Genomic DNA, 19,816 nt, shown 5'->3' with positions numbered 1-19,816 from the left:
GGGCACAGACAACAGCACAAATATGGTACAAACATTATAGGGCACAGACAACAGCACAAATATGGTACAAACATTATAGGGCACAGACAACAGCACAAATATGGTACAAACATTATAGGGCACAGACAACAGCACAAATATGGTACAAACATTATAGGGCACAGACAACAGCACAAATATGGTACAAACATTATAGGGCACAGACAACAGCACAAATATGGTACAAACATTATAGGGCACAGACAACAGCACAAATATGGTACAAACATTATAGGGCACAGACAACAGCACAAATATGGTACAAACATTATAGGGCACAGACAACAGCACAAATATGGTACAAACATTATAGGGCACAGACAACAGCACAAATATGGTACAAACATTATAGGGCACAGACAACAGCACAAATATGGTACAAACATTATAGGGCACAGACAACAGCACAAATATGGTACAAACATTATAGGGCACAGACAACAGCACAAATATGGTACAAACATTATAGGGCACAGACAACAGCACAAATATGGTACAAACATTATAGGGCACAGACAACAGCACAAATATGGTACAAACATTATAGGGCACAGACAACAGCACAAATATGGTACAAACATTATAGGGCACAGACAACAGCACAAATATGGTACAAACATTATAGGGCACAGACAACAGCACAAATATGGTACAAACATTATAGGGCACAGACAACAGCACAAATATGGTACAAACATTATAGGGCACAGACAACAGCACAAATATGGTACAAACATTATAGGGCACAGACAACAGCACAAATATGGTACAAACATTATAGGGCACAGACAACAGCACAAATATGGTACAAACATTATAGGGCACAGACAACAGCACAAATATGGTACAAACATTATAGGGCACAGACAACAGCACAAATATGGTACAAACATTATAGGGCACAGACAACAGCACAAATATGGTACAAACATTATAGGGCACAGACAACAGCACAAATATGGTACAAACATTATAGGGCACAGACAACAGCACAAATATGGTACAAACATTATAGGGCACAGACAACAGCACAAATATGGTACAAACATTATAGGGCACAGACAACAGCACAAATATGGTACAAACATTATAGGGCACAGACAACAGCACAAATATGGTACAAACATTATAGGGCACAGACAACAGCACAAATATGGTACAAACATTATAGGGCACAGACAACAGCACAAATATGGTACAAACATTATAGGGCACAGACAACAGCACAAATATGGTACAAACATTATAGGGCACAGACAACAGCACAAATATGGTACAAACATTATAGGGCACAGACAACAGCACAAATATGGTACAAACATTATAGGGCACAGACAACAGCACAAATATGGTACAAACATTATAGGGCACAGACAACAGCACAAATATGGTACAAACATTATAGGGCACAGACAACAGCACAAATATGGTACAAACATTATAGGGCACAGACAACAGCACAAATATGGTACAAACATTATAGGGCACAGACAACAGCACAAATATGGTACAAACATTATAGGGCACAGACAACAGCACAAATATGGTACAAACATTATAGGGCACAGACAACAGCACAAATATGGTACAAACATTATAGGGCACAGACAACAGCACAAATATGGTACAAACATTATAGGGCACAGACAACAGCACAAATATGGTACAAACATTATAGGGCACAGACAACAGCACAAATATGGTACAAACATTATAGGGCACAGACAACAGCACAAATATGGTACAAACATTATAGGGCACAGACAACAGCACAAATATGGTACAAACATTATAGGGCACAGACAACAGCACAAATATGGTACAAACATTATAGGGCACAGACAACAGCACAAATATGGTACAAACATTATAGGGCACAGACAACAGCACAAATATGGTACAAACATTATAGGGCACAGACAACAGCACAAATATGGTACAAACATTATAGGGCACAGACAACAGCACAAATATGGTACAAACATTATAGGGCACAGACAACAGCACAAATATGGTACAAACATTATAGGGCACAGACAACAGCACAAATATGGTACAAACATTATAGGGCACAGACAACAGCACAAATATGGTACAAACATTATAGGGCACAGACAACAGCACAAATATGGTACAAACATTATAGGGCACAGACAACAGCACAAATATGGTACAAACATTATAGGGCACAGACAACAGCACAAATATGGTACAAACATTATAGGGCACAGACAACAGCACAAATATGGTACAAACATTATAGGGCACAGACAACAGCACAAATATGGTACAAACATTATAGGGCACAGACAACAGCACAAATATGGTACAAACATTATAGGGCACAGACAACAGCACAAATATGGTACAAACATTATAGGGCACAGACAACAGCACAAATATGGTACAAACATTATAGGGCACAGACAACAGCACAAATATGGTACAAACATTATAGGGCACAGACAACAGCACAAATATGGTACAAACATTATAGGGCACAGACAACAGCACAAATATGGTACAAACATTATAGGGCACAGACAACAGCACAAATATGGTACAAACATTATAGGGCACAGACAACAGCACAAATATGGTACAAACATTATAGGGCACAGACAACAGCACAAATATGGTACAAACATTATAGGGCACAGACAACAGCACAAATATGGTACAAACATTATAGGGCACAGACAACAGCACAAATATGGTACAAACATTATAGGGCACAGACAACAGCACAAATATGGTACAAACATTATAGGGCACAGACAACAGCACAAATATGGTACAAACATTATAGGGCACAGACAACAGCACAAATATGGTACAAACATTATAGGGCACAGACAACAGCACAAATATGGTACAAACATTATAGGGCACAGACAACAGCACAAATATGGTACAAACATTATAGGGCACAGACAACAGCACAAATATGGTACAAACATTATAGGGCACAGACAACAGCACAAATATGGTACAAACATTATAGGGCACAGACAACAGCACAAATATGGTACAAACATTATAGGGCACAGACAACAGCACAAATATGGTACAAACATTATAGGGCACAGACAACAGCACAAATATGGTACAAACATTATAGGGCACAGACAACAGCACAAATATGGTACAAACATTATAGGGCACAGACAACAGCACAAATATGGTACAAACATTATAGGGCACAGACAACAGCACAAATATGGTACAAACATTATAGGGCACAGACAACAGCACAAATATGGTACAAACATTATAGGGCACAGACAACAGCACAAATATGGTACAAACATTATAGGGCACAGACAACAGCACAAATATGGTACAAACATTATAGGGCACAGACAACAGCACAAATATGGTACAAACATTATAGGGCACAGACAACAGCACAAATATGGTACAAACATTATAGGGCACAGACAACAGCACAAATATGGTACAAACATTATAGGGCACAGACAACAGCACAAATATGGTACAAACATTATAGGGCACAGACAACAGCACAAAAGGCAAAACAAAGTAGAGACAACAAAGAAGTGAAGTCCAAGACTGCAGTGGAGCTGGTGTATGGTCTGCCAGTCACAATATCAGAACACAAAAGTGTTCTTGTTTTGGCCACTGCAGTTATCACAATTCAGGTCCCCACATGTTCCCCCAACTCCGTAGTTGGTGAAGAAATGGTGCATGTAGTTGATGACCTTGCTGCATAGTGTCAGAACGATAGTGCATCTGCAAACAACAAGAACATTAAGATAAATAACGCTGTTTATATAACAGCCCCAGACATGAGGTTTACATCTAATTGTTGCTTAAGATGAATGAGTGAGTATGATACTGTTTACACAATTTTACAATGTGATTTTGGACTGTTTAATGAAGGAAAACTCAAAAAAGGAATTGGATTTGAACTAAATCAGAGGTCCGTCCCTGAGCCCAGCTAGGGTCAGGCATCCTGGGACAGCGCTTTTCTGCCATTCCGAATAAAACTCCCACTCTGGTTTTCGATCAGCAGACCGAGTCTACTTCAATTACGAGATGGCTAAAGGTTGCAGACCATGTTTTTCTCCATTAGGAAGGGGACAAAGGTTGTAGAATCTTTTAACCATACCACGTGGTTAAACTCTTAGACTATCGATACCGACAGAATAAGAACAAGTCTTTGATATTAATTACTAGTCTGCAGCTAGGAATTCGGTATCATTGAACGCGAAGAACGACAACCGCCGAAACATCCATTCTATAACGAATGTCACTCTGAACTAACCACTATAACCACGACAGAGAGAGAGAGGGAGAGAGACGGGCAATTCTACAAAAGAAATTAACTTTTCACCATCAATCAAGACGACGCACTGAGCGTAAACATATATATTGATTGCAATTGTTCCCGAATGAGTGAGAGTTCATTTCAGTTGTTATAATTATCACTTTGTAGTGATTTCTTAGTCGACCCCCACTTCCCCTTTTGTCTAACAAGCCACCATGCCGGTTCAGCCCACTAGGGCACATTCTCATTTCATTACATGTAACCACATTTACCTTGTTTGTTTGTTTGTTTATGCATTTCTGTAAATTACTTAGTTACGGCTTCTATGAATGGTGAGTGGAGTTGAGAGAGCAGATAAGCAGGTAATTCCGTATGTGGATATTTTATTCCAACGACAGCGGAGACACGGACATGCGAAACACAAGGGACAGTGGAGACACGGACATGCGAAACACAAGGGACAGTGGAGACACGGACATGCGAAACACAAGGGACAGTGGAGACACGGACATGCGAAACACAAGGGACAGTGGAGACACGGACATGCGAAACACAAGGGACAGTGGAGACACGGACATGCGAAACACAAGGGACAGTGGAGACACGGACATGCGAAACACAAGGGACAGTGGAGACACGGACATGCGAAACACAAGGGACAGCGGAGACACGGACATGCGAAACACAAGGGACAGTGGAGACACGGACATGCAAAACACAAGGGACAGTGGAGACACGGACATGCGAAACACAAGGGCGCATGAAACAACCCGTCCAAATACAAAGGACTAAAACTGTCCAGAAAAATATAGATCACACTAATACACCAACACCAAATAACAGAGAACAAGCCCTCACAATACCCAGCGGGCCTAGTGCCCTTAAATAGCCTACAAACAACACTAACTCAAAACAGGTGTACCCAATTAAACCCAATAAACCGAAACAAACGGAAAGGGAATCAATGGCAGCTAATAGGCCGGCGACGACGACCACCGAGCGCCGCCCGAACAGGAAGAGGCACCATGTGACAGTAATGGATTATTGCCCCAATGTTTGAGAATCCATGGTCAACTGTTGATAATACTGTATGTTCTATTTTTACCAGAACTCATGATAAGACCCAGATGCAGACAGCTAGAGTAACAGATGTTTATTGACCCAAACAGGGGGCAGGCAGAAGACAGGTCATAGGCAGGCAGAGGTCCGTAATCCAGGGCAGAGTCAATAAGGTACAGAACAGCAGGCAGGCTCGGGGTCAGGACAGGCAGAGGTTGGTAAATGGGTCAGAGTCAGGCAGGTGCAGAACGGCAGGTACAGAACGGCAGGCAGGCTCGGGGTCAGGCAGGCAGAATGGTCAGAACCGGGGAAACAGAACTTGAGAAAGCAGGGAGATGGGAAAACACGCTGGTAAGACAAGACCAACAGAGAACAAAGGTATAAATACACAGGGGATAATGAGGAAGATGGGCGACACCTGGAGGAGGGTGGAGACAAGCACAAAGACAGGGGAAACAGATCAGGTTGTGACAATTTTAGTAATAAATGTTGTTTTCACAGATGGTTATTGAACATCAGAATATTGCCCTAAGAATGGAACCGTATCAAGGATGTGAGTTTGGCTGATTTCAGAAGATGGAAGTGTCTCATCATCTTAATGTGTTGTTAGTTAGTGCACAATGAGATCCCTTGTAGTAAATTAGGTTCTATAAATGGTTTGCTTTTCGAATGAACTTTGATCTCTCTTCTCTCCCATGTTTCATATATATTCTCTCCCATGTTTCATATATCAAATCAAATCAAATCAAATGTATTTATATAGCCCTTCGTACATCAGCTGATATCTCAAAGTGCTGTACAGAAACCCAGCCTAAAACCCCAAACAGCAAGCAATGCAGGTGTAGAAGCACGGTGGCTAGGAAAAACTCCCTAGAAAGGCCAAAACCTAGGAAGAAACCTAGAGAGGAACCAGGCTATGTGGGGTGGCCAGTCCTCTTCTGGCTGTGCCGGGTGGAGATTATAACAGAACATGGCCAAGATGTTCAAATGTTCATAAATGACCAGCATGGTCGAATAATAATAAGGCAGAACAGTTGAAACTGGAGCAGCAGCACGGCCAGGTGGACTGGTGACAGCAAGGAGTCATCATGTCAGGTAGTCCTGGGGCATGGTCCTAGGGCTCAGGTCCTCCGAGAGAGAGAAAGAGAGAAAGAGAGAATTAGAGAACGCACACTTAGATTCACACAGGACACCGAATAGGACAGGAGAAGTACTCCAGATATAACAAACTGACCCTATCCCCCCGACACATAAACTACTGCAGCATAAATACTGGAGGCTGAGACAGGAGGGGTCAGGAGGTACTGTGGCCCCATCCGAGGACACCCCCGGACAGGGCCAAATACGAAGGATATATATATATATTCTCTCCCATGTTTCATCCTTGGCAAAAGCCAGGAATGTTTTGGTACAGAGATTGTAGTTCAGCAGCTCCAATGTACAGTATATGTTTTAGTCTGCCAGTTACTCTGCAATAAACAAACTGCTTCTTTAAACTTCTTTGTCCTGTCATCAATACTTGTTTTAAAATTAAGATGAGAATATTCATTTTTTTAAATGTCCTGTTATATTCCTTGATATGAGTACTTTGGTAATAAGTTCAGTTATTTAGGTGCTTAGCATTGTGTGCAATGGTACAAGAGATATATACCAGCAATTACTTTACATTATATTTTCAATCATTCTGCAATTCTGTAACATATATATTTTGTACTGGAGAGTCACTACTATGGATGCGTTATATCTACTCATTGGGCAACATGAACATTCTCCTGTGTATTGCTTCCCCATACAGTCCATGACAGCATGTGCAGTAGCATGCACAACAAGCTTGTTACTCTCAGGGAGTTGCTGGGTTCCAAACCAGCCAACCTGCAATATCTTGAGTATAGGTGTTACAATGTTTCCACACATTGTGATAAAGATTAGCACAGTAATCATTAAATGCAATAATTCCATCATCATTTTCACCATTATGCTTTCTCTGAAATGATTGTAGAAATGGAAGAACAATCCAAATGAATGAAAACACTATCAGCATAATGACAGAGGGAGTGCTAATCAATATATCCCAATTTAAAAATACATCGTAGAGTACAACTGATAATTTAAAAACTTTATTAAAAAAAACTTAAGGCCTGAAACTGAAAGACTACAAAATCTTAAATTGTCCATGCCATGGCAGGTGTTCATTCAATTGAACTATCGGCCTACACAGAGCAGTGTTTGGGCCTAGCCAGTCTACATAATCCACCTGGACCTCTCAACTACTACCATAAACATGTCAGTACTTTACCATGCGTGTGGGCGTGTTCCTCTGTAAAGGAGAGTCGCCCGTGACTGGCCTGCGAGACGTCAGTAAGGGCTAGGGGCAAGCAGCTCCATCCCTTCTCCTGTGCCTTCATCAATAGAGCCGGTCTAACCAGGTCTAACCAGGGGTTATTCATTTATGTATTGAATGGTCCAGATTATCCAACATCCGGCCAGGTGTGAACATTAATGGCAGCCATCTCCAGACAACGTCCATCAGAGGAATACTTTTTGGAGGACACGTTTTGCAGTCAAACCCATATGTTTGTGATTTAAGTAATTTACCTTTTATTTCCCTCTGCTCCTCTCATGGGAGTCAGTGTCATAATGTGACGCATGTTATTCATCCAGGACTGATTGTTTTAGTAGCCTACCGTACCTGCCACGTTTCACTATAGCCCAGGCGTAGCAGTGGAGGGGTTTACAGCCCCTCCAGGCGCTACTGATCCAACCCCATAGTTAACCTTCCACATGGTCCTGATGCCACCTTTATACCTGCCTGCTGGCCATGATGTGGAAGCACTGATGCTCCGGTCTAACAAACATCTCCAAACAATTGTTTTTATATTTCAGTCAGATTTTAGTTAGAGGCGGCGCTTGTTGGCTCTAGAGTGGCGTCGAAACGACACTTTTCAATCCCAGTAAAAAGAGTTTGTCCAGAGCACATTTCGAGCTGGGGTCGACTGCATCTGGGGGGTGATTGCTTTTAAAAAAATACTTTACAGTTGAATTTAATTTCCTTGTGATTTGATTCCATATCAAAGATTTGCCTTAAGATCATGAACAAACTATATGTGGGGAATTTGAGTCCTTTGGTCACTGTCGAGGATTTGAAGGAGCTCTTTGGCGAGAAGAAGCTTCCTGGGGCCGAGCAGGTTCTGCTCAAATCCGGCTATGCTTTTGTGGACTTCCCCGACCAAAACTGGGCCATAAAAGCTATTGAGACACTCTCTGGTAAGTGTCTATCTGCAGGGGCTGATGCAGGAATGTCTCCGCGACTGGGCTGAAACGCTCAAAACAATTAGTGGGAAAATAAAGGATAAATTATTATTATTACCTAACCCGTTTTTGGCTCGGGACTGTATTGGATACGCGCTGTTACATCAGTGCCAGAGTTGACTCACACTCACTCCGTCATGGTCAAACACATATATCGCAAATTACAGATCATATACACTCACCAATGTCATCCCTTTATGCGTAACTAAAACAGGACTCATTGTAACGTAATTATCGCATAATAGTTATATTTTGTAAATTACAGAGGGGCGCTACTTTGTAATCAACCATTGGAATGTACGGGATGCTCTGATGTTCGGGAAGGCATCATTATTTTTCAGTATATTTTTCTTGATTTTATTGAAAAGAACCGACCAAAGTAACCGTAGAGAATGTGTCAAAGCCATGTTCCTATGATGCCTGGGTATGTTTTTACGAGGTGTCTTAAAGGTAGGTGATGGGGGTCCGGAGATAAGAGCGAATAAACAGGTAGCTGGGGGGACGAGGTGAGAGGCTTATTCTGAGCTGCGCCAGGCCACTAAAACAACGCTGCTAGAAGAGGGAAACATGTCGGAGTTTAGTAGTTCTACACAGAAACACAACAGATTTATGGACATAAAGAACACATAGGAAAGAGAGCAAGGCATTCCTCTCTCTCTCAGGCTCACCTCTAATCTTACATTCTTTACAAAGAAAAGCAGATCCTTATTGCCTACATTATCAGTCTTGTCAATGGCAACATGCTACAGTAGCCATATGCAATATTACATTGTTAACAATGCCATATTCGTCTCATCCTTACAGGTAAAGTTGAATTACATGGGAAGGTGCTTGAGGTAGACTACTCTGTTCCCAAAAAGCTACGGTAATTATTTATTTATTTTTTTCTTTCTTTATATCTGATCACCTGGTCTTATCTGTCTGTTGTCCCTGTCTGTTTTATTTTTTATTTGTATTGAAACTTTATTTAACAAGTCAGTTCAGAACAAATTCTTATTTACAATGACGCCTACATAGGCCAAACCCTAACCAGGACGACTCTGGGACAACTGTCCTCAAACCTGTAGCATAGCTGTAGCATAGCTGTGCAACAGTGTGACATGTTGTTTTTGTTGCTTTGTGTTGTTTGTAATGCAAATATGATCTAAGTATTTGTATCAGTCCAGAAGTTGTTTTAAATATAACATTTTCGAGGTAAATGCAATGGAATAACACTTTATACATTTATTATATATAAAATGGGTGAAGTGTAGCACTTCCTGTTTCAATGGCCTCAGTGAATTATGTAATCCATGTTCAGAGCCTACTCCTGGTTTTAGGTGGCCCATACAAATACTAGATGATAAACACATATGCATACATTTGTCAACACTTTGTAGTTCATTTTGTGTGCTGTTTTTTTGTAGTTGGTTTTGATTTATTGGCTCAGGAACACTGATTGATTCATTGGTTCAGAAACACGGGATTGATTCATTGGTTCAGAAACACGGGATTGATTCATTGGCTCAGAAACACTTGATTGATTCATTGGTTCAGGAACACTGATTGATTCATTGGTTCAGAAACACGGGATTGATTCATTGGCTCAGAAACACTTGATTGATTCATTGGTTCAGAAACACTTGATTGCTTCATTGGTTCAGAAACACTTGATTGATTCATTGGCTCAGAATCAATGATTGATTAATCACGTTTGAAGCAACAATTCCCTTCCTCATGCACCACCTCAGGGATTTCCAAAAGACGGCATTGTTTGACATTAAGGTAAATATTCAAACCCCTTGTTTGGGAAGTGACCTCTGCTTTATGTGTTTCCTCCCCCACCTCCCCCTCTCACCGATGCTGGTAGCCTCTCCTGCATGCAGAATACCCCTCTGACATGGCCAGGGTCAAGGCAGGGCCGTGCACAGACCTTTTTGGGAGCAGGTTAAAAATAAATAAAAGTACAAAATAATTAAAGAGCAGCAGTAAAATAACAATAGTGAGACTGTATACAGGGTGTACCGGTACAGAGTCAATGTGGAGACTATATACAGGGGGTACCGGTACAGAGTCAATGTGGAGGCTATATACAGGGGGTACCGGTACAGAGTCAATGTGGAGGCTATATACAGGGTGTTACGGTACAGAGCCAATGTGGAGGCTATATACAGTGTGTTACGGTACAGAGTCAATGTGGAGGCTATATACAGGGGGTACCGGTACAGAGTTAATGTGGAGGCTATATACAGGGGGTACCGGTACAGAGTCAATGTGTAGGCTATATACAGGGGGTACCGGTACAGAGTCAATGTGGAGGCTATATACAGGGGGTACCGGTACAGAGTAAATGTGGAGGCTATATACAGGGGGTACCGGTACAGAGTCAATGTGGAGGCTATATACAGGGGGTACCGGTACAGAGCCAATGTGGAGGCTATATACAGGGGGTACCGGTACAGAGTCAATGTGGAGGCTATATACAGGGGGTACCGGTACAGAGTCAATGTGGAGACTATATACAAGGGGTACCGGTACAGAGTCAATGTGGAGGCTATATACAGGGGGTACCGGTACAGAGTCAATGTGGAGGCTATATACAGGGTGTTACGGTACAGAGTCAATGTGGAGGCTATATACAGGGTGTTACGGTACAGAGTCAATGTGGAGGCTATATACAGGGGGTACCGGTACAGAGTCAATGTGGAGGCTATATACAGGGGGTACCGGTACAGAGTAAATGTGGAGGCTATATACAGGGGGTACCGGTACAGAGTCAATGTGGAGGCTATATACAGGGGGTACCGGTACAGAGCCAATGTGGAGGCTATATACAGGGGGTACCGGTACAGAGTCAATGTGGAGGCTATATACAGGGGGTACCGGTACAGAGTCAATGTGGAGACTATATACAGGGGGTACCGGTACAGAGTCAATGTGGAGGCTATATACAGGGGGTACCGGTACAGAGTCAATGTGGAGGCTATATACAGGGGGTACCGGTACAGAGTCAATGTGGAGGCTATATACAGGGGGTACCGGTACAGAGTCAGTGTGGAGGCTATATACAGGGGGTACCGGTACAGAGTCAATGTGGAGACTATATACAGGGGGTACCGGTACAGAGTCAATGTGGAGGCTATATACAGGGGGTACCGGTACAGAGTCAATGTGGAGGCTATATACAGGGGGTACCGGTACAGAGTCAATGTGGAGGTTATATACAGGGGGTACCGGTACAGAGTCAATGTGGAGGCTATATACAGGGGTACCGGTACAGAGTAAATGTGGAGACTATATACAGGGGGTACCGGTACAGAGTCAATGTGGAGGCTATATACAGGGGGTACTGGTACAGAGTCAATGTGGAGGCTATATACAGGGGGTACCGGTACAGAGTAAATGTGGAGGCTATATACAGGGGGTACCGGTACAGAGTCAATGTGGAGGCTATATACAGGGGGTACCGGTACAGAGCCAATGTGGAGGCTATATACAGGGGGTACCGGTACAGAGTCAATGTGGAGGCTATATACAGGGGGTACCGGTACAGAGTCAATGTGGAGGCTATATACAGGGGGTACCGGTACAGAGTCAGTGTGGAGGCTATATACAGGGGGTACCGGTACAGAGTCAATGTGGAGACTATATACAGGGGGTACCGGTACAGAGTCAATGTGGAGGCTATATACAGGGGGTACCGGTACAGAGTCAATGTGGAGGCTATATACAGGGGGTACCGGTACAGAGTCAATGTGGAGGTTATATACAGGGGGTACCGGTACAGAGTCAATGTGGAGGCTATATACAGGGGGTACCGGTACAGAGTAAATGTGGAGACTATATACAGGGGGTACCGGTACAGAGTCAATGTGGAGGCTATATACAGGGGGTACCGGTACAGAGTCAATGTGGAGGCTATATACAGGGGGTACCGGTACAGAGTAAATGTGGAGACTATATACAGGGGGTACCGGTACAGAGTAAATGTGGAGACTATCTACAGGGGGTACCGGTACAGAGTAAATGTGGAGGCTATATACAGGGGGTACCGGTACAGAGTCAATGTGGAGACTATATACAGGGGGTACCGGTACAGAGTAAATCTGGAGACTATATACAGGGGGTACCGGTACAGAGTAAATGTGGAGGCTATATACAGGGGGTACCGGTACAGAGTCAATGTGGAGACTATATACAGGGGGTACCGGTACAGAGTCAATGTGGAGACTATATACAGGGGGTACCGGTACAGAGTAAATTTGGAGGCTATATACAGGGGGTACCGGTACAGAGTAAATGTGGAGGCTATATACAGGGGGTACCGGTACAGAGTCAATGTGGAGACTATATACAGGGGGTACCGGTACAGAGTCAATGTGGAGGCTATATACAGGGGGTACCGGTACAGAGTCAATGTGGAGACTATATACAGGGGGTACCGGTACAGAGTCAATGTGGAGACTATATACAGGGGGTACCGGTACAGAGTCAGTGTGGAGGCTATATACAGGGGGTACCGGTACAGAGTCAATGTGGAGACTGTATACAGGGGGTACCGGTACAGAGTAAATGTGGAGGCTATATACAGGGGGTACCGGTACAGAGTAAATGTGGAGGCTATATACAGGGGGTACCGGTACAGAGCCAATGTGGAGGCTATATACAGGGAGTACCGGTACAGAGTCAATGTGGAGGCTATATACAGGGTGTTACGGTACAGAGTCAATGTGGAGGCTATATACAGGGGGTACCGGTACAGAGCCAATGTGGAGGCTATATACAGGGTGTTACGGTTCAGAGTCAATGTGGAGGCTATATACAGGGGGTACCGGTACAGAGTCAATGTGGAGGCTATATACAGGGGGGTACCGGTACAGAGCCAATGTGGAGGCTATAGACAGGGGGTACCGGTACAGAGTCAGTGTGGAGGCTATATACAGGGGGTACCGGTACAGAGTCAATGTGGAGGCTATATACAGGGGGTACCGGTACAGAGTCAATGTGGAGGCTATATACAGGGGGTACCGGTACAGAGTCAATGTGCTGGGGAACTGGTTAGTCGAGGTAATTGAGGTAATATGTACATGTAGGTAGCGTTAAAGTGAATATGCATAGATAATAAGAGAGTAGCAGCAGCATAAATGAGGGGGGGGGCAATGCAAATAGTCTGGGTAGCCATTTGATTAGCTGTTCATGTCAGAGTCTTATGGCTTGGGGGTAGAAGCTGTTTAGAAGCCATTTTGACCTAGACTTGGTGCTCCGGTACCGCTTGCCGTGTGGTAGCTGAGAGAACAGTCTATGACTAGGGTGGCTGGAGTCTTTGCCAATTTTTAGGGCCTTCCTCTGACACCGCTTGGTACAGAGGTCCTGCATGACAGGAAGCTTGGCCCCGGTGATGTACTGGGCCGTACGCACTACTCCCTGTAGCACCTTACGGTCGGATGCCGAGCAGTTGTCATACAAGGCGGTGATGCAACTGGTCAGGATGCTCTTGATGGGGCAGCTGTAGAACTTTTTGAGGATCTGAGGTCAAAAGTTTGGACACACCTACTCATTCAAGGGATTTTCTTTATTTGTACTATTTTCTACATTATAGAATAATAGTGAAGATGTCAACTATGAAATGACACATATGGAATCATGTAGTAACCAAAAAAGTAGTAACTCTGCAGTCCAACTCATCCCAAACCATCTCAATTGGGTTGAGGTCGGGGGATTGTGGAGGACAGGTGATCTGATGCAGCACTCCATCACTCTCCTTCTTTGTCAAATATGTTCCTTATATATATATATATATATATATATATATATATATATATATATGAGTATATTTTGATTTGTTTAACACTTTTTTGGTTTAATACATGATTCCATTATGTGTTATTTCATTGTTTTGATGTCTTCACTATTATTCTACAATGTAGAAAATAGTAAAAAATAAAGAAAAACCCTTGAATGACTAGGTGTGTCCAAACTTTTGACTGGGACTGTGTGTATGTATGTATATATATGTATATGTATATGTATATGTATATATATATATATATATATCTTGTGTAGCCCTTTCAAAAACCTTCCTTTTGCACCAGTGCTTAGAGGACTGTCTCTATATGATTATGATATGATATGATATATGATATGTCTCTATGTTCTCTTCTATGCCACTCCCTGGAATAAGTGGTATGGAACGCCAGACTGTCTGCACATGTATTCACTACTCTCATTCAGACTTGATCAAAATGTTAGAGAAAAGTGAGCGTCTGATTTTCAACTTTGATTTGGTAAAATAGGAAAACATTTGTATATTTATGTATGTATTTTCAGGACTGTTATGACAGTAATTATGGTGGATTTGTAGTGAATCTTCTGGGATTATCAAGTTTATTTCACCACACCACATGCCATTTCAATCCCTGCTTGTTGTCAAGAAAGGATTGTTAGTTTATTTCACCACACCACATGCCATTTCAATCCCTGCTTGTTGTAAAGAAAGGATTGTTATTTTCTCTGCCCATGTGAAGTGGGGAGGACAGAGTTAGTGGGATTCTCCACAATATGGGGAGGACAGAGTTAGTGGGATTCTCCACAATATGGGGAGGACAGAGTTAGTGGGATTCTCCACAATATGGGGAGGACAGAGTTAGTGGGATTCTCCACAATATGGGGAGGACAGAGTTAGTGGGATTCTCCACAATATGGGGAGGACAGAGTTAGTGGGATTCCCCACAATATGGGGAGGACAGAGTTAGTGGGATTCTCCACAATATGGGGAGGACAGAGTTAGTGGGATTCTCCACAATATGGGGAGGACAGAGTTAGTGGGATTCTCCACAATATGGGGAGGACAGAGTTAGTGGGATTCTCCACAATATGGGGAGGACAGCGTTAGTGGGATTCTCCACAATATGGGGAGGACAGAGTTAGTGGGATTATCCACAATATGGGGAGGACAGAGTTAGTGGGATTCTCCACAATATGGGGAAGACAGAGTTAGTGGGATTCCCCACAATATGGGGAGGACAGAGTTAGTGGGATTCCCCACAATATGGGGAGGACAGCGTTAGTGGGATTCTCCACAATATGGGGAGGACAGAGTTAGTGGGATTCTCCACAATATGGGGAGGACAGAGTTAGTGGGATTCCCCACAATATGGGGAGGACAGAGTTAGTGGGATTCTCCACAATATGGGGAGGACAGAGTTAGTGGGATTCTCCACAATATGGGGAGGACAGCGTTAGTTGGATTCTCCACAATATGGGGAGGACAGCGTTAGTGGGATTCTCCACAATATGGGGAGGACAGCGTTAGTGGGATTCTCCACAATATGGGGAGGACAGCGTGGCAATTTGGCAATTGAATGATATTGTATTTCATTGTAATAAATATATGACTTCACATGCAATGCCTTTCTACATGTTAGTAAAGGACGTGGTTACTAACAAGTGGAGTTTTGAAACACTTCCCATATTAAATACAAGTTATTATTGAATGTTGCATTTATCTTTATCCTTATTTTGTATTATGAACATTGACATTTGGATGGAAACTTACTTCTTCGTGTGGAAAGATGAAAATGTATCTGATGTATCTGAACAATCATTTTGTGTTTTCACTTCGTCTTTTATAGTAATTTGGTATATTGTCATATTCTAATTTAAAGCATATTAAACATATTTAAACAGAGTACAGGGCAGTTTCTGAAAAGTATTAGTAGATATCTTAATATCCGTATAAATTAACATCCATTAATTTGCGTCATTATATGTATAATTAGAAGGAAAAAAATGCAGATCATTTACATGTTCATCATTTTCTAATGGTATATATTTACATATTAACTAATGTTAATTAACTATTTACATATTAATTTAAAGGTTATTGCAATAAAGCACTGTAGTGGGGTGGGGGGTGGGTGCTGAGGAGTATTTCTGTCTGTAATAAAACACTGTAGTGGGGTGGGGGGTGGGTGCTGAGGAGTATTTCTGTCTGTAATAAAACACTGTAGTGGGGTGGGGGGTGGGTGCTGAGGAGTTTTTCTGTCTGTAATAAAACACTGTAGTGGGGTGGGGGGTGGGTGCTGAGGAGTATTTCTGTCTGTAATAAAGCACTGTAGTGGGGTGGGGGGTGGGTGCTGAGGAGTATTTCTGTCTGTAATAAAGCACTGTAGTGGGGTGGGGGGTGGGTGCTGAGGAGTATTTCTGTCTGTAATAAAACACTGTAGTGGGGTGGGGGGTGGGTGCTGAGGAGTTTTTCTGTCTGTAATAAAACACTGTAGTGGGGTGGGGGGTGGGTGCTGAGGAGTATTTCTGTCTGTAATAAAGCACTGTAGTGGGGTGGGGGGTGGGTGCTGAGGAGTATTTCTGTCTGTAATAAAGCACTGTAGTGGGGTGGGGGGTGGGTGCTGAGGAGTATTTCTGTCTGTAATAAAACACTGTAGTGGGGTGGGGGGTGGGTGCTGAGGAGTATTTCTGTCTGTAATAAAGCACTGTAGTGGGGTGGGGGGTGGGTGCTGAGGAGTATTTATGTCTGTAATAAAACACTGTAGTGGGGTGGGGGGTGGGTGCTGAGGAGTATTTCTGTCTGTAATAAAGCACTGTAGTGGGGTGGGGGGTGGGTGCTGAGGAGTATTTCTGTCTGTAATAAAGCACTGTAGTGCGTGGGGGGTGGGTGCTGAGGAGTATTTCTGTCTGTAATAAAGCACTGTAGTGGGGTGGGGGGTGGGTGCTGAGGAGTATTTATGTCTGTAATAAAGCACTGTAGTGGGGTGGGGGGTGGGTGCTGAGGAGTATTTCTGTCTGTAATAAAGCACTGTAGTGGGGTGGGGGGTGGGTGCTGAGGAGTATTTATGTCTGTAATAAAGCACTGTAGTGGGGTGGGGGGTGGGTGCTGAGGAGTATTTCTGTCTGTAATAAAGCACTGTAGTGGGGTGGGGGGTGGGTGCTGATGAGTATTTCTGTCTGTAATAAAGCACTGTAGTGGGGTGGGGGGTGGGTGCTGAGGAGTATTTCTGTCTGTAATAAAGCACTGTAGTGGGGTGGGGGGTGGGTGCTGAGGAGTATTTCTGTCTGTAATAAAGCACTGTAGTGGGGTGGGGGGTGGGTGCTGAGGAGTATTTCTGTCTGTAATAAAACACTGTAGTGGGGTGGGGGGTGGGTGCTGAGGAGTATTTCTGTCTGTAATAAAGCACTGTAGTGGGGTGGGGGGTGGGTGCTGAGGAGTATTTCTGTCTGTAATAAAGCACTGTAGTGCGGTGGGGGGTGGGTGCTGAGGAGTATTTCTGTCTGTAATAAAGCACTGTAGTGGGGTGGGGGGTGGGTGCTGAGGAGTATTTATGTCTGTAATAAAGCACTGTAGTGGGGTGGGGGGTGGGTGCTGAGGAGTATTTCTGTCTGTAATAAAGCACTGTAGTGGGGTGGGGGGTGGGTGCTGAGGAGTATTTCTGTCTGTAATAAAACACTGTAGTGGGGTGGGGGGTGGGTGCTGAGGAGTATTTCTGTCTGTAATAAAGCACTGTAGTGGGGTGGGGGGTGGGTGCTGAGGAGTATTTCTGTCTGTAATAAAGCACTGTAGTGGGGTGGGGGGTGTGTGCTGAGGAGTATTTATGTCTGTAATAAAGCACTGTAGTGGGGTGGGGGGTGGGTGCTGAGGAGTATTTCTGTCTGTAATAAAGCACTGTAGTGGGGTGGGGGGTGGGTGCTGAGGAGTATTTCTGTCTGTAATAAAGCACTGTAGTGGGGTGGGGGGTGGGTGCTGAGGAGTATTTCTGTCTGTAATAAAGCACTGTAGTGGGGTGGGGGGTGGGTGCTGAGGAGTATTTCTGTCTGTAATAAAACACTGTAGTGGGGTGGGGGGTGGGTGCTGAGGAGTATTTCTGTCTGTAATAAAACTAATTCTGATTGGCTGGTCATGGCTCCCAAGTGGTTAGGCCAATGCCCTCCCAGGCCCACCCATTGCTGTGCCACTGCCCAGTCATTGCACGGCCAATTTTTCAGTTTTTGATATGTTAAAAAAGTTTGACATATCCAATAAATGTCGTTCCACTTCATGATTGTGTCCCACTTGTTGTTGATTCTTCACAAAAAAATACAGTTTTATATCTTTATGTTTGAAGCCTGAAATGTGGCTAAAGGTCGCAAAGTTCAAGGGGGCCGAATACTTTCGCAAGGCACTGTAATCAGCAGTAATACAATCAGGGCACGGCAGAGGACAGGGAGAGCTCTGCAGTGTTGATTTATTATGCCATTTGAATGTGCATCAGATGGCGGCTACAATATCATATTGTACAGCAGTTTCATCAGGTAACATGAATACAACGCCGCCGAGATGTGGTTAGAATAGGATGGGAGGCCAAGAGTCTGTGTAACCAATAGAGTCAGAGTGTGGGAACAAACATAGTCTGTCCCATGGTTGGGTAAACAAGCAAGTTCATAGTCAACAAAGCCTGCTGGAGTCTTGAAGCAAATAGCATAAAGCACAAGTAAAAAATATTATGACTTGGAGCTAGCCACAAGTTCAAAGAGTCACTTGCCCCAACCAGATAACTTCAGAGAGTAGTCTATAAAAATCCAGTAGGCTAGTATAGTAGGCCTATACAAGTTAAAGTGTTTGAGTAAGCTCACATAATACCCAGCTAGCACAGTGGATCTGGGCCGATTCCGTCTGAGAGTTGGGGCACTCGGCTGAGAGTCAGACTCGGCCGCCGTCATGTGGTCCAAGTCCGAGCCGCCTTCGGAAGTATTACTTATGGCTAAAATGTGGGGATTGAGCTCGGGCCGATTTCGGTGTTAGTTATCTGGCCCAAATGGCCGATTGGGGATACTCTCTGGCAGATGATTACATGGGCTTCTTTACATAATTAACATTTCATTATTTCTTTACTTTTCCATATTTTCCTCATAGTTTCTGTGATCAAAAAATACAATTAACATTTAAATTAAATTATTTAAGGGTCCTGTGTAGTATTTTAATACTTTGTGCTGGAACCACCTGGGTGGCGCAGCGGTCTAAGACACTGCATCGCAGTGCAATCTGCGTTGCTACAGATGCTCGTTCGAGACCCGTGCTGGCAGCGACCGGGAGACCCATGAGACGACGCACAATTGGCCCAGCGTTGTCCGAGTTAGGGGAGGGTTTGG

General features: G+C 43.4%; 1 protein-coding gene across 1 annotated transcript in view; it reads left to right on the top strand.

Annotated features, from left to right (window-relative positions):
* The first annotated feature begins 8,359 nt into the window (after window positions 1-8,359).
* The window catches only part of LOC139404866 (insulin-like growth factor 2 mRNA-binding protein 2), a 90,082-nt gene continuing 78,625 nt past the window's right edge, over window positions 8,360-19,816 (top strand). Inside the window, exons 1-2 of the mRNA XM_071147400.1 lie at window positions 8,360-8,653; window positions 9,503-9,563. Coding sequence (XP_071003501.1) covers window positions 8,479-8,653; window positions 9,503-9,563 — 236 coding nt within the window. The 5' untranslated portion in view covers window positions 8,360-8,478. The remainder of the gene's footprint in view (window positions 8,654-9,502; window positions 9,564-19,816) is intronic.

Source organism: Oncorhynchus clarkii, unplaced genomic scaffold (genome assembly GCF_045791955.1).
Source record: "Oncorhynchus clarkii lewisi isolate Uvic-CL-2024 unplaced genomic scaffold, UVic_Ocla_1.0 unplaced_contig_4472_pilon_pilon, whole genome shotgun sequence".
Classification (NCBI taxonomy): domain Eukaryota; kingdom Metazoa; phylum Chordata; class Actinopteri; order Salmoniformes; family Salmonidae; genus Oncorhynchus; species Oncorhynchus clarkii.
This window is presented reverse-complemented; position numbering and strand designations above follow the sequence as displayed.